General features: G+C 36.5%; 1 protein-coding gene across 1 annotated transcript in view; it reads right to left on the reverse strand.

The window, feature by feature from the left end:
• LOC140237167 (uncharacterized) overlaps nt 1-14680 on the reverse strand; it is a 51239-nt gene that overhangs the window by 35828 nt on the left and 731 nt on the right. Inside the window, exon 2 of the mRNA XM_072317109.1 lies at nt 11349-11361. Coding sequence (XP_072173210.1) covers nt 11349-11361 — 13 coding nt within the window. The remainder of the gene's footprint in view (nt 1-11348; nt 11362-14680) is intronic.

A 14680-nucleotide genomic window follows, 5' to 3' on the forward strand; every position in this document is an offset into this window, starting at 1 on the left:
CAGCGTGGGTTTCAAAATACACTGAAGCAATGTTAGGACATTGCAGTCAAGGTTTTGTAGTTTAGTGCTTTAATATTTCCTGTCAGGAAATATGCACTCTCGTCCGCTGATGTGTAAAACAAATAGCATTCAGCTTGAACTGTGAAAACGATCCACAAACCAAAAGACACATGTGCCTTCTCTAACTGTACAGGTGCATGGGAAATATAGCAATTATAAATCTTCTTACAAGTATTTGTCGGTCGACTAGCATGTTCTGTCAGCCCATATCCCATATTCTTTGAGCAATCACCTATCAAGAATCTTTCTTTTTTTTTCAAATTTCTATCCTAAAATCATTTTGCTTGGTTTTTTTTTTCTGACTACTCAACAGGTAAATTTCAGAATTTGCTTCAGATTTTTTATCATTTTTTATCATTTAAATCACGTTTCCATACTTTTCTTACATGATCTTCACATAAAACCTTCCTATTAATCTCCAACACCTTTGATTAATGATTTCCTTCCAATCATAGCTGCATCTCCCGCTCTTCATCAATCATAAAACAAACAAAAATAAGGCATTTCTGGAAGTCTGAAATAGTCTAAAACAGCATTGTAAGCGCTGAAATTATTCTTGCGGGATTTGAGCTACTAGAATTTTAATTCGCAGAAAGATTCGAAGAGCTGTCTAGGCTGTGGTAGAAAGTTGTGACTCTAATACTCATACTGTATATAGTGAAGCCATCGAAGTGGATGATTTCAAATTCACAATCCCGCCATTATTTTGTATGCTTATGTTTGACTTTAATTTCAGTCATACCTAAGGGAGAGCATTGCTTAAGATCTATAAGCTCTTAAATGCAAACTGTAGATCTGACACACAGCTAGCTATAGATGGTGGTATCAGATCCTCTTTTAGAATTAGTCTGACTAAACAACTCTATAGTTAAGGCTGAAGAATTGCCTTTTTCTGAATTAATATGTCGTGTCTGAAAATATTGTAGATGGTGCATACTCGGCAGATGAAACTCACCATGAAAATCACCATGTTTGACAAACAAGTAACAGTGAATAAATTGGCGCAGAAAAGCAACACTGTAAAAAGGAAAGAATCATTTCCATGATTGTATAGGTGTAATATTTTGAGACAATATATACCCAAAAATCAGTCAATGGGAAGCGCTAAAATCAGAGCACAGGTCTTATACCATCCCAAGATATTAAACATTGTATGACACAAAAACTAAAAACAGAAGCGTATAGTTTGACACACCTTTTTCAGTGTATTTCTGGTCTGGCTAGAAATGGTTGTTATCTGTACTTTTTCTGTTTCTTGTTTTAGTTCGAAGGAAATTCTTCCTTGAACATGAGCTGATTACATTGGGAGTGTTCTTTACCTCGTCATTGGGTCTACCATTAATCTCATGACTGGAACTATCTATGTAGTAATAGGAGACAAAGCTGACAAAAAAAAAAATGATAATAATAATAAAACCGAACACGAAGTTTGCCTAGCAGCCAACATTGCATTTTGTTAAATCTGCAAGAAGTAGATCATTTCCTCTTTTGAAGGCTCCTCGTGAAAGGATGTTTTCGTTTTTATGAGGAAATGCACAATGCCATTTAGGACAAAGCAAATTTACGGATACTGTATCGTTTCAATGAACACGTCGCTATTGTCTGTACAGGTAACTGTACTTTTGATACAGTCGGGGGAAAACTAAACAAACGTGGTGGCAGATAAACTACACACATTTGTTACAAACACAACTGAAATCGGTTCGCCGAGTCTGAAAATGCGGAGTTTCAGTTTCATGCTTCTGCTCCATTTTGAGCTTATATAGGCATATACTTCAGCCCTCACAATATATACCACCTGTATGTTAGTTGTTTTAGACATTGTTCAAAATGCGGGTATCTAAAAAAAAGAAAAACAAAGAAAAAAACGATCAAACATTGTTCACTGAGTGGCATGACAATCACAAATATCTATAAAAAATGCACATGTTTTCACTATGAATATGAGTAGGTTGATTCCCTTACCGTGTACTACAGATACACACAAAACTGCAGTCGTAGCAATCATCGCGTGCAGTGTTAAAGCCTTGACAGAGAAGTCGGGAAAGTTTCGATGCAACATTTTGTTTTGCTCAATAGCTTGCTCGAGAGAAATCTCACCCACCGCACTGCTTGGTAGACTGAGGAAGTGGAAAGAATCAGGTAGCTCTTCGAAGTTAAAACACAGTATCATGAATCGATAAAGCTGAAATCATAAACTCATGCTGTTCTCGTCTTGTCGTTCATCACGGTGGACAATGCAGATTTACCAAGAGGCTGAGCAAGTTAATGATCATCTCATGAAACTTCAAGAAGGCACATGCTCCGTCAAATACACTCCGACACCCCTGCACGTGCGTGACACCGTCAATTGCATCCGAGCATTACTGTATTTTGTTCCGAGCAAGTATGCAGGCGCAGGCTGAACAGAACCGGTTATCGGCTCAAATCTGTGGTGGGCAGTAAAACCGCCGCGGCGTCACAGCTCGGTTTCCTCTTTCGCGTGAGACACTCGACACCGATCGAAACACAGCGATGCGATGCGCTCCAGAGCTGAGGAATTAGAAAGGACAAACAATTCTCATCAAAATAAGGGGTTTTATTATGGTTTTTTCCCGAACTACGGCCGGTAAAGCAAAATAGAAGTGCAATTAATTCCTTAAAAAAAATGTTTCCATCAAATGCAGAGTTAGATATACGCTTATGATGTTGCGTGTTGGACACTTTCGTCATGTTCGTGCAGCAAATACGAAGCAACACGACACGATCACGAGCAGTCTAAATGAACTAATAATGAACTTCGCGACAGGGTGAAAACAGTGCACGTAATAATTAAACAAATATTCAATGGATTGGCGTGGTGTTGGTGGGTGGGGGTGCCTCAAAGCGGCTGCATCGAATGTCTATTGACCTCGAAGAGCTCTGGTAGTGATACGATGAGCCAAGTTGGCCATATATCAGCGTGCGAACAGAGGTATTTAATTGGCCTTGGCTTCGGAGCACAGCTTCGGAGGCAAAACGCATTGAAGGGAAATCCCCTTCACATATTGGTAGGGCTATTAAACGCACACAGCCAAATCTTTCATTGGAGGAAAGTACTTTTGACCGCGCGAAGTGCGTCATTGCAGCTAGACTATCTTTCAGACCTTATCAATGCACCAAAATCCCTATCCCGCATGAGTGTGTATCATGCCCCGTATAAAAATTTTATATTTTTTACATTTAATGTATAAATCCAAATGCTCGTCAATACAATAGATAAAGAAAGCATGTTAAATATTCTACGAGTTTCTTCATGTCGCTTTCCTATAATGCAAAAGCTCGAATTGCTTCAGTCTTCTTATTATCAAGCAATGGTGTTACCGAAAGTTAGAGAATTATTTTTTTTTTCTGAACTTCCCTAATGTATTAAACGTATATTTCTTCATTACCTAGATACATGTATGGAGATATATCACTTGGGTTTCATTCCGATTTGACAACTGCTCATAAGATATCAGGAGTAAGCTACGTGAGTGTATCGAGTCAAACAGTTGCAAGTCATGGTTGGATTTAACGCTTCAAATAATTTCAGCCACCAGCTTCACAGCAGCTTAGTGTGATGAACTTTCCCTCCCACCACCATTTTTGTTCCGTAACCGTACTCGTTGATTATGACGTCACGTATTTCATAGTTTCAACGATGTCAACAACGAATACTGGTAATAAGGGTGGCTGTTTAGCACTTTAAAGATTATTACGCAAGTATTGGGCGGACGCTTGGACCTGCGATGCGCAACGAGAAACTTTTATCATCTCAAAAGCTGATTAGACGTAACCGGAAGTGACCTCGTTCGTGTAGATTCTTTCCCCCTCTTTCCGGTTCTTCCACATCCTGGATCATCTATAATCTACGTATATAGTATATAACCGATATATCACATCTCGGTATAGGTATTCCGGGTCATCATTGCATCACGCACTGATACTCAAGTGCACAGAGACACACATGCCTAAAGTGTATCATTAAGTGTGTCTATATTATTGTATTCAACACTTGTTGTGAATTTCTTTTCATTTATGGTCTTTCTTTGATTGTTTTGTACTGTATAATTATGTTTCACGTTCTTGTCGAGTGTCTCTGTTTTGATGTTTGATCCTTGTTTGTATAATTATTGCTACTAATGACTTGAATAAACCTTATATTGAAACTATTTTTTTCTGAAACGTTATACCATACTTGAATTCTGTTTTTTATGTTCAGTCCTTGCTCAAAACCACAAGTAATGGCATCATACTATTTTGTAACATATATTCAAATCAACATTTTTTGAAGTGCAATTAATGTTTTGATTACAATATTTGACAGTGACAATGTTTGACATTGTTTTTCCCCGTGTCACCCAAACATAGGGTATTGGAGGAGATCCCTCCCCCCCCCCCACAAAAAAAAAAAAATCAAGATACAGTGTAATATCACGAATTGAGAAAAAATATACAATCTATAATATCATAAACCTATATTTTTCACAGACGCGCGAGGGTGCGCGGGCGCACATACACACATAAAGCACACACAAAGCACACACACAGTGCAAAACAACTTAACAGTCAACATAGTAATCGTTGCGTAGGATAACAACCCGTGATGGAAGAGAGGAGTTATTTCGGTGGTAACTTCCGGAAATGGAGCTATACTTCCTGTTCTTCGTTTCCGTCCTTATCTAGTAAGCGTTACAATGATGTAGTGCTTTCTTTGTTGTGTTGCCATAATATTGTTCAGTATTGATATATACTTGGAGAAAAGGTTCCGTGTTTTCGGTTGTATATTATTGCAAAAGATAGCTTGAACTCCATAATACATTTATATGTAATATGTCCCTAACTTATGCGCTTTTTTCTCTTTTTTTTTCTCTCTTTTTGTTTCTATATTCTATCATTACAGATATATCTATCTCTTTCTCTCAGCGGTGGCCCGGTGACCAAGTGGCCCGGGGCCACTAAAGATTGACGTCAGGGCGTGCCACATTTAAAAGAAAAGGTAATCTTTTCGTGGCTCGATTGGGCAACTAATGTTCGAAATTGATTATTCTGTTGCTTCCTTTTATTTCGGAGCAATCTATTTCTTATCCGAGTCACCCAAATTCCAAGTGTAAAGATATTGATGGTCCAAACGGCCGAGCAGAACGGGCCACCAGAAAGAGACAAAATAAAACAAAATAAAAAAATGGCGTCGCGCCCTGATGATACCTAGGCCCCTATATGTATAATATCCGCATTCGTGCACGCAAATATACACACACATATGCAATACAGCGACCATTTGAGGAGATGCATCTCTTTGTATTCTTAATGAGTCAATGTGGCTTTCTCAATTTCTGCTGCCATATCCTTCTTTTTAATGACCAGTGAAGGCATAACGTGTATGATTTCACAACTTATTTTCAACGGCATTCATTTTCTCTGGGCAGATAACAGTTACAAGATTTTTCTTGGTCCAGTGACTGATGTTTACATAGAAATGACAATAAGGTATACGCGATTTACAATATCACGGCGACACAATAACAATAACAATGGTGTGTGCATTCAGTAAATCTAGTTTGCCATCCACGCACCAATTATGGATACAATGAATTTATTTGAAATTCCAGCAGCGCTTGCGTTATTTCTGCCAATATTGACATTCTTGATTGGTTGTTTTGAGAGTGTCTTTCCATTGCATTTGTGTCAGGGAGAGAAATGGACAAAGAACATGTCATTCTTCTGTGCGTAATTTCCGTCCAAGTAAAACACATGATTGATCAAAAACGATACACCGTCGCTTGCGGTTGGAGACTTATTCATGAACAGTGGCGATATTCCCGGTCAAGTTTCGTCGTTGGTTACTAACGAGGATGACTGCACTCTGCTCAGAGAAAAATAAGTCGGGTAAATATTAGTTTCGTGTTTGGCCAAGGTCTCTTTTTTTTCATGCAAAACTGAAATCACAAATACATTATACCAACATTACTCTCACACAAAAACTTGCGGTCTGGCGTGGGTAGGACGTTGTTTCTGTAGGCCCTATTATTATCAACACAAGGATGCATCGTGTAATGTAGTTGCCTCCTGATATTTGATGGTGACGAATCATAATTGTAACAATGATATTTTTCTAGATTTGCCCACCCTTGTTTGTTTGATACTTTTCAAATATTTGTTTCGTACCAAGCTGTTTTCAAACAAAAGAAAAGGGAGAGTAAAAAAGTATCAAACTCATGGTTTGATTTCCATTATCAGGAATATTTGGTGGTTGTTCCTAATTTTGTGTTTCTTCGAAATGAAGCGCTAATACAAGAGTAAAATTCCAGTCAGTTCATACACGTGTGCCGCAAAAGTCTTCCAAAGTCTCGAATAAAGAGTGTATAGTCGGTATAGTGGGAAACCATTTATGATTTCCCTTTGGATGAGAGAGGGAGAGAGGGAAAGAAATAAAAATTTTCACATTAACTATATAGTTTAGTGCCCATGACACTAACAGGAACTCCCGTCGCTTCTCGGACTTTTGCCCGCGATCATGATTTTATAGTAACATTTCAATCTATCAAGTTCCTCTCCGCAGATACGTTGTTGTTGCCATGCGTCCCATGTTTATTTTCAGAATATAAGCATATATATAAATAAGTAAATATATATATATATAAATATATAGATATATGTATATATATATATATATATATATATATATATATATATATTACACCATTACAACCTAATTTTGATTACACTGTTTAGACATGGAATTGAGTTCCTCTTCATGTAGACTTTACTTTATAGGATAGCGAACCAAGCTCAAAATGTCCCTGACTTTTTTTTAACCCCAAAGCCAAACTATTTAAAAAAATGAACACGAACTGGCTTTTATAGACTCATGGCATTTATCATGAACATGGCCAATAAAAGAGGAAAAACAGTCAAAAGATGAACTTCACTGAAAGACGCTACAAACAGTGAAAGATATTTGGCGTCATGAAGAAAGTGAAGTCATGCATTGCATACTAAGTCTTCAACACCTCCAGCGAGATGTATCCCTGTAGTTGTAACACTCCAATGACTGTGACATACCTTGAAATTAAGTGCCATTTTCAGAGTTAGAATATAGATACAGTATTTTCATCCAAAAGGGTTTACAACAGACGGTTTTATAGGCCTACTCTCAAGTTCAAACTGGCTTGTAAGCAAAATATTGTAAATTGTCATTTTAGAATTCAATTCTAGGTTGCTGGGAGCCTGATGTTTTTATAATAACAACGATAATTGGTAGATCCCAGATTAGATTAAATGTATATATTATTCATGTATATCACCTTTTTTCCCTTTGTATATACAAACCAACTGCATAGTGGTAGTGCAGCGATAACATCGCCTCGCAGAGCTTACGGACTATAACATGCTTTTCCACATTGTTACATGGTATTAATGCTATAAATATTTATATCTAAGCATGAAAAAAAAAATTCATGACAGTACATTAGCATAATTACTATTCGAAAACAAAGAGTTTTGTCTATCACCGAAAACAGCCATAAAATAAAATGAGGAAACGGTGCTAAGAACGTCCGCTCTCCGTGCTCACAGCGAGGATTTCCTCCTGTGGCAAGTGGGATGAAGAGATCTCGTTCGCTTGCCAAATTCTTACGCTGCAATTTTCAGATGTATTGCATGTACTTTTTTCATTCTTTTCGAACAGTTTTTTTTTTTTTTTTTTTGTCTGCTAGTTCCTTTTACGGAGATAGTTTTGGGGGAATTTGTCAGCTTATCAAATCCAGCTTTTGAATGAGCGCAAATGTCAAAGGTGAAAGAATAAAAAAAGAACGCCTTCCTGCCGATGCGTCAAGGTTTTACGTTACCATTAAACCGATCCACTTTACAATCAGCACTCACGCCTATATTGCAAACGAAGGTCACTTCCTTCCTTAATCCTTTCTTTGCCAATGAGTAAAATGTACTCAAATTTTACACACATGTCTATGGACATGATATCAATGTGGCACACACAGAGAGAGAGAGAGAGAGAGAGAGAGAGAGTTGATGACATACCTGACATAATTCATACATACATGGAAACATAATGTGTACGTGACCAACATAACTTTGGTTTTTTGAAACTAAGCGTGAACGGCTGAAATGGTCATTCTCGTATAGACATAATGGCTCCGGTCGAATGGCATTACTTTCAGTTTCTGTGTTGCATAGTCTAGATTAAAGGAAGCACATGTCTCACAAAGAGAGTTAATGTCAGACCTGACATAATTCACACATCTAAAAAATGGAAACAATAATGTGTACGGGACCTACATAACTTTGGTTTTTTGAAACTAAGCGTGAACGGCTGAAATGGTCATTCTCGTATAGACATAATGGCTCCGGTCGAATGGCATTACTTTCAGTTTCTGTGTTGCATGGTCTAGATTAAAGGAAGCACATGTCTCACAAAGAGAGTTAATGTCAGACCTGACATAATTCACACATCTAAAAAATGGAAACAATAATGTGTACGTGACCAACATAACTTTGGTTTTTTGAAACTAAGCGTGAACGGCTGAAATGGTCATTCTCGTATAGACATAATGGCTCCGGTCGAATGGCATTACTTTCAGTTTCTGTGTTGCATAGTCTAGATTAAAGGAAGCACATGTCTCACAAAGAGAGTTAATGTCAGACCTGACATAATTCACACATCTAAAAAATGGAAACAATAATGTGTACGGGACCTACATAACTTTGGTTTTTTGAAACTAAGCGTGAACGGCTGAAATGGTCATTCTCGTATAGACATAATGGCTCCGGTCGAATGGCATTACTTTCAGTTTCTGTGTTGCATGGTCTAGATTAAAGGAAGCACATGTCTCACAGAGAGAGTTAATGTCAGACCTGACATAATTCACACATCTAAAAAATGGAAACAATAATGTGTACGGGACCTACATAACTTTGGTTTTTGAAACTAAGCTTGAATGGCTGAAATGGTCATTCTCATATAGACATGATGACTCCGGTCGAATGGTATTACTTTCAGTTTCATGTTGCACGGTCTAAACTAAAGGAAGCACATTAAAATTCGTGAAGACGAAATAACTTTCATTCATCAAGGCCCTAATTTAAGTATATTCCGCCCCATTTTCTCAATGATTTTACAAATTGAATAAGATCAAACATGCATAGCGGTAAATGTTGAAGTAATCGGCGTATACTATTGTACAACAAACCTAAATGTAATTCTATTATAGTTATGCATACTATCTAACGGTGATATCGATCAAAATTTCACAGGCAAATTGAATTAAGATCCCGCTTCATTTATTCATCAATGCAAAGAACAGGGTCTTTAACCCGGTGAAGTGGTCCCGCCTTACATCCAACTAGACCCATGGAAGACGAAGTTTTGCAGTAGAATAGGACTATTAAGCCATCCTCTCAGATGACATAAAACAAACAAATGAGATTCGAATACATAAGTAACCAATTTTTATGGCTGCCGTATAATCGATACAGAAATGAATGTACATCTAATATGTTTAGAAAAAGGCACACTGAATGAAATAGATTACACAAGAAGACAGCTTCATGAAATTCTGAGCAAAATGGAATAAGTGATTAGATAATTTGAGCTACCCATCTTAATGCAGCAGATCATCTCATTGTTTCCTTGTATTAGCTCATTAGAGCCATTTTGTCCATAGGCCCTATCATATCAAGATAGTCTTGCTTGCAAGAAACTCTATACAAGCTTTGCTCACGTATATCTTGATCACGGCGTACATAATAGATTGTTATCAAGTGTCACGTGTTTTAATATAGAATGTTGGCACCCTTCCATGCAAATCATTTGAAAAGTACTGTAGGCCCTACCTATTTGACATCATGTAAAACAAAAATGTAAAATGAAAGGGAAAGTGATGTTTTGCCTCGTTTCAGAAGATAAGGTCTATTGAAATAAGGTTATCGTCATCATATGATCCGTTGATAATGATGTGAAAATGAATATGAGTAATAATGATGTTTAAACAGTTACATCGATGGTATGATTTCGCTAATACTAGGTTATGTAATAATCTGTTTATGTACTTACGGCCTTCTCACTTTTAGGAACTTTTTTATTGTATCCAATTTCATCTGATTCACACAGCATCCCGAGATTCTGGCCCTTGACGTCACACACATGATTCAAGATTTCAGAACACTGTAGACATAATTCATCATTACAGAAATGCTCACATCCATCACGCTTTGCTTCATCTACTGCATGAATATTCGTGGAGATTAAAAACCTGAAATTGTAGTCTGCCTTGAGCAAGTTTTTATTCCTATAGACGCTCGCATAAAATATGTCATTATTTTCTTCTTTTGTATGTGTGGGGGGGGGGGTCTTTTCTGCAATCAAACATGAACACTTTCAACTCAAAATCTAAATGAAGTGTACAAATACTGACAAATGCAATGATTGAAATTATAATTTTACTCAAATATATATATTGCCAAAGTTCAATAACCTTCCACCATAGTTCTTCAGAGTTTTATAATTGCCCAAAATCTGATCAGTGCATCTGCATCACATGCAGTACACCTGGGTAAGACAATGTGTTAAATATTTCTATGCCCTGATATCATTCTGGTGCGGCTGTATATGGGAGAATGAGCGCACTGAAAGAGCACGCCTTGGCATCTTTCAGAGGAATACAAATTACAGCTGCTATACACTCAGTACTATAATAATGATGATGCTAACACTTATGGAAAAGATAACAATAGTATTGTATGATTGATATTAATCAAATCAAAAATAGTGATATAGTTAGCATTATCATCACAAAGAAAACTTGATAGGATTTATTTTTTTCCTTTGTGCAAGGCCGTCTCTGCATATAGGAAGCAAATTCTTCTGTAGGGCCTTGACCACTTCCAGTCTTGACCAATTTTATACACCTTGGTCCAGACGGACATATTATAGCGAGCAAGACATCATATCAGTGACAGTATACAGTGCATATGTACATGCTGGACAGGGCTAGAACCAACGATCATTTGTTGTACAACCCACCTGACCGCTACCTGTGACATAAGTAATCTGACATTCATTATAGCACTCATAATCATATTCAAATTTTCTCGAAACGGTTTGCGTTGATTGGCAAGGACGCAGGAAGGCTAGCATAGTAGCATGTGGGAAATCCCGCACACGTGTTTAGGCAATCAGAAAAACAAAGCTCTTCATTTCCGATCACGATTGAACACAATAGAACAGGAAATCACCATCGGTCGTCCCTTTCAATATAACTAGATCTCACCTCCCATTTCTCTCTGTGAGACAAAGAGCAATGGAGGCAGCAGCTAAAGTTTGCTTGTGTGGTTTTGGCAACAGCCTTTGTTTGCTCTGAAGGCATACATTTCAAAATAGTGTAATATCTTTAAATGCATGAACAACAAGTTTATAGATTGCCATATTCAACTCAGTTCCGAATGCATTCTTCGCACTTGAAATATAAGCTAAAGCTTGCTGGTGTGGTTATGGCTACTGCATGCCTGTATTTATTTATTTATTCCGTCATATTTAAACAGGGTAGTCCCCTCAGTTTCACAACTGCTTTCCAGGGGAGCCCTGTGTACATATACATGATAAAAACATTGGATTACAATAGACTTCATTTTTTAAAAAAAACATATACAAGTATAACACATATACACAAAACAATACAAACTTTAAAAGATACTTTAGACCATGGAGACTGACTTCAAATATATTCTGAATTCGGCATAAACAAAATGTATTATTTAAAAAAAAAAAAAAAAAAAAACCTGTGTAATAGAAATTACTGTAATGACACACCAAAAATATAAAACTGAGTTTAAAATACCATAATAGGGATTAATGGAACCAAAGAAGAAATCATAAAAAAAACCAATACAAACAGTAAAAAAAAATACAAAATTGTTAAAACATTCAATAAATAATCATTATACCATAATCAATATTTATTTAAAACGTGTAACTCAATTGACGGCATAATTTTCTAAATCTTTCAAAAGAGGGGCAAGTTTGTAAGAATACTGGTAAGGTGTTGAATATTGCACTTCCCTGGTAAGAAAAAGATGTTCGCATGTATTCTGTCCATGGTGTAGGCACAAAGAGGGGGCTGTTGACTGCGTATCTTGTGAGGTAGTACACTGGTCTAATGGCAATGAGTGGTTTTAGATAAGCCGGCACTCTGTCATTTAAGATCTTGTAAACCATTATACATTGTTGGTATTTAAGTCTTTGTTCGATTGATTGCCACCGAAGCGTTTTCAACAGAGGAGAAGAAGAGGAAAATTTGTCGGCATTTAAGGCCAGCCGAGCAAACTTATTCTGGCATCTCTGCAATCGTTGCGTACATGTTTTAGTCTTGTTGCCCCAGACCGTACAGCAATAATCCAGATAAGGAACAACTAAAGAAAAATACAAATCAATCAATATTTTCTGGTTAACATAGGGCTTGATTTTCAGAAGACATGCATATGTTTTAGATACTTTTTTTACAATGTTATCCACGTGACTAGACCAACTTAAATAAGGGTCTAAAATTACACCTAAATACTTCATCGTTACCACTCTTTCCAAACTCTCATTTTCACAAATGATATTAAGTTGTTTATTTCTTACTTTATTTCTCGCCCCAAACAGCATAACCTTTGTTTTACCAACATTAATAAACATATCATTAACATACAGCCAGTTAACAATGTGATTAAATTGGCTTTGTAACGAAGATTCTATTTCTTGTAATGACTTTCCCCTGTTGAACATAACCGTGTCATCAGCATACAGTGATAGTTTGGTGGATGAAGAAAATTGGACATGACAAAGATCATTGATGAACATTGTGAACAACAAAGGTCCTAAGGTAGATCCCTGTGGTACACCTGACTTCATTGTCAGGAGATCACTAATTTTGCCGTCTATTGAAACACACTGTTTTCTTTCTGTTATATATGAGTGAAACCACAAATACTCTTTTCCGGTTATGCCAAATCGTTTAAGTTTCTCCAAAAGTTTATCATGTGGAATAACATCGAATGCCTTGCGAAGTCTAGAAATATGGCACCTGTCATGTAACCTGAACTCATATTCGCCAGTAAATACTCGGTAACATCAAGAAGACTTGTGTGCGTAGAGTGCAGTGGTCGAAAACCTGACTGACTTTGTGCTAGTAAATTGTGTTCTTTCAAATGATTATAAAGCTGGCTGTGGATTCCTTTTTCAAATACCTTGCTTACAGTAGACAAGACCGAAATGGGCCGATAATTAACAGGATCTGTTTTTGTACCGTTTTTATGTACAGGGATAATCTTAGCTATTTTAAAATCAGTTGGTAATTTTCCGATTTGCAAAGAGTAGTTAAACATAAAAGCTAAAGGTTTAGCAATCACTTTAGCGGCTGCTTTGAGCAGTCTGGGGTGCATTCCATCAATACCATAGCTTTTATTTTGCTCAAGTGATTCAAGTTCCCTCTGTACAAAATTTTCAGCAATTTCTTTAAATTCAAACACCTGTTTCGTTACGTCCAGCGGAACCACAATTCTATCATTCATCACAACCTTATCTTTTTCCCGCAGTTTATCACAAATACAATTAAAATATGAGTTAAAAACATTGCTTACTTCATATCTATCATCTATCATTTCACCATCAATTTCTAATTTCAGTATGTTACTTTCTTTCTTACGGGGTAATAACTCTTTCACCTTTTTCCATTTGGCTTTAAAATCATTCCTTCCAAATTTTTGAAAAACATTACTATAATATTCTCTCTTTAATTTCTTATTCAAATTATTAACTTTATTACATAACTTTTTATATTCATTCCATAATGTTTCTGATCTAATCTTATTAAATTTTGATTTAACATAATCACGTTGACGCGCAATCAATAAATACTCATCATTTATCCAAGGAGCCGGGTTTAATTTTTGTCTTACACTTATATAAGGTGCATGTTTGTCACAAATAGACAAAAACATTTCTTTAAACTTTCCCCATAAACTTTCAATATCCGTTTCAGACTCCAAAAGGTGCCATCGTTCATTTTCTATATTAGTAAAGAAATCTTCCTCTTTGTATAGACGGAATGACCTCGTATATGAAATTTTCGGAACTGACTTAGGCGTACACTCTTTCAATATCACATAAATCAAAGAATGGTCAGATATGGCCATGGAGTATACATCTGAAAAAAGATCACCTAATGTTTCAGATACCAAAATCAAATCTATCAATGTTTCACTACATCGAGTTATCCTCGTTGGCTTGGATACAATCTGTGACATATGGAGAGTATTGCATATTTGCACAATTTTACGTGAAAAATTATTTTCAGTTAACATATTACAATTCATATCTCCAATCACTACGATCTTATCACTGAAATTACATACATTTTCAAGATTTTGCTCAAGATTTTCAAAAAATGTTACATCCGTGCTCGGTGGGCGATATACTATTCCCACAAAATATGACTTACTGTTTGGTATTTTGATTTCCAACCACATTAGTTCTAATGAATCTTTTTCCAAATCTGTCCTTCTTTTATATGTGATGGCGGTACTTATGAAAACACCAACTCCGCCTCCTGTTCTTTCTACA

The sequence above is a fragment of the Diadema setosum genome, chromosome 13 (assembly GCF_964275005.1).
Source record: "Diadema setosum chromosome 13, eeDiaSeto1, whole genome shotgun sequence".
Classification (NCBI taxonomy): domain Eukaryota; kingdom Metazoa; phylum Echinodermata; class Echinoidea; order Diadematoida; family Diadematidae; genus Diadema; species Diadema setosum.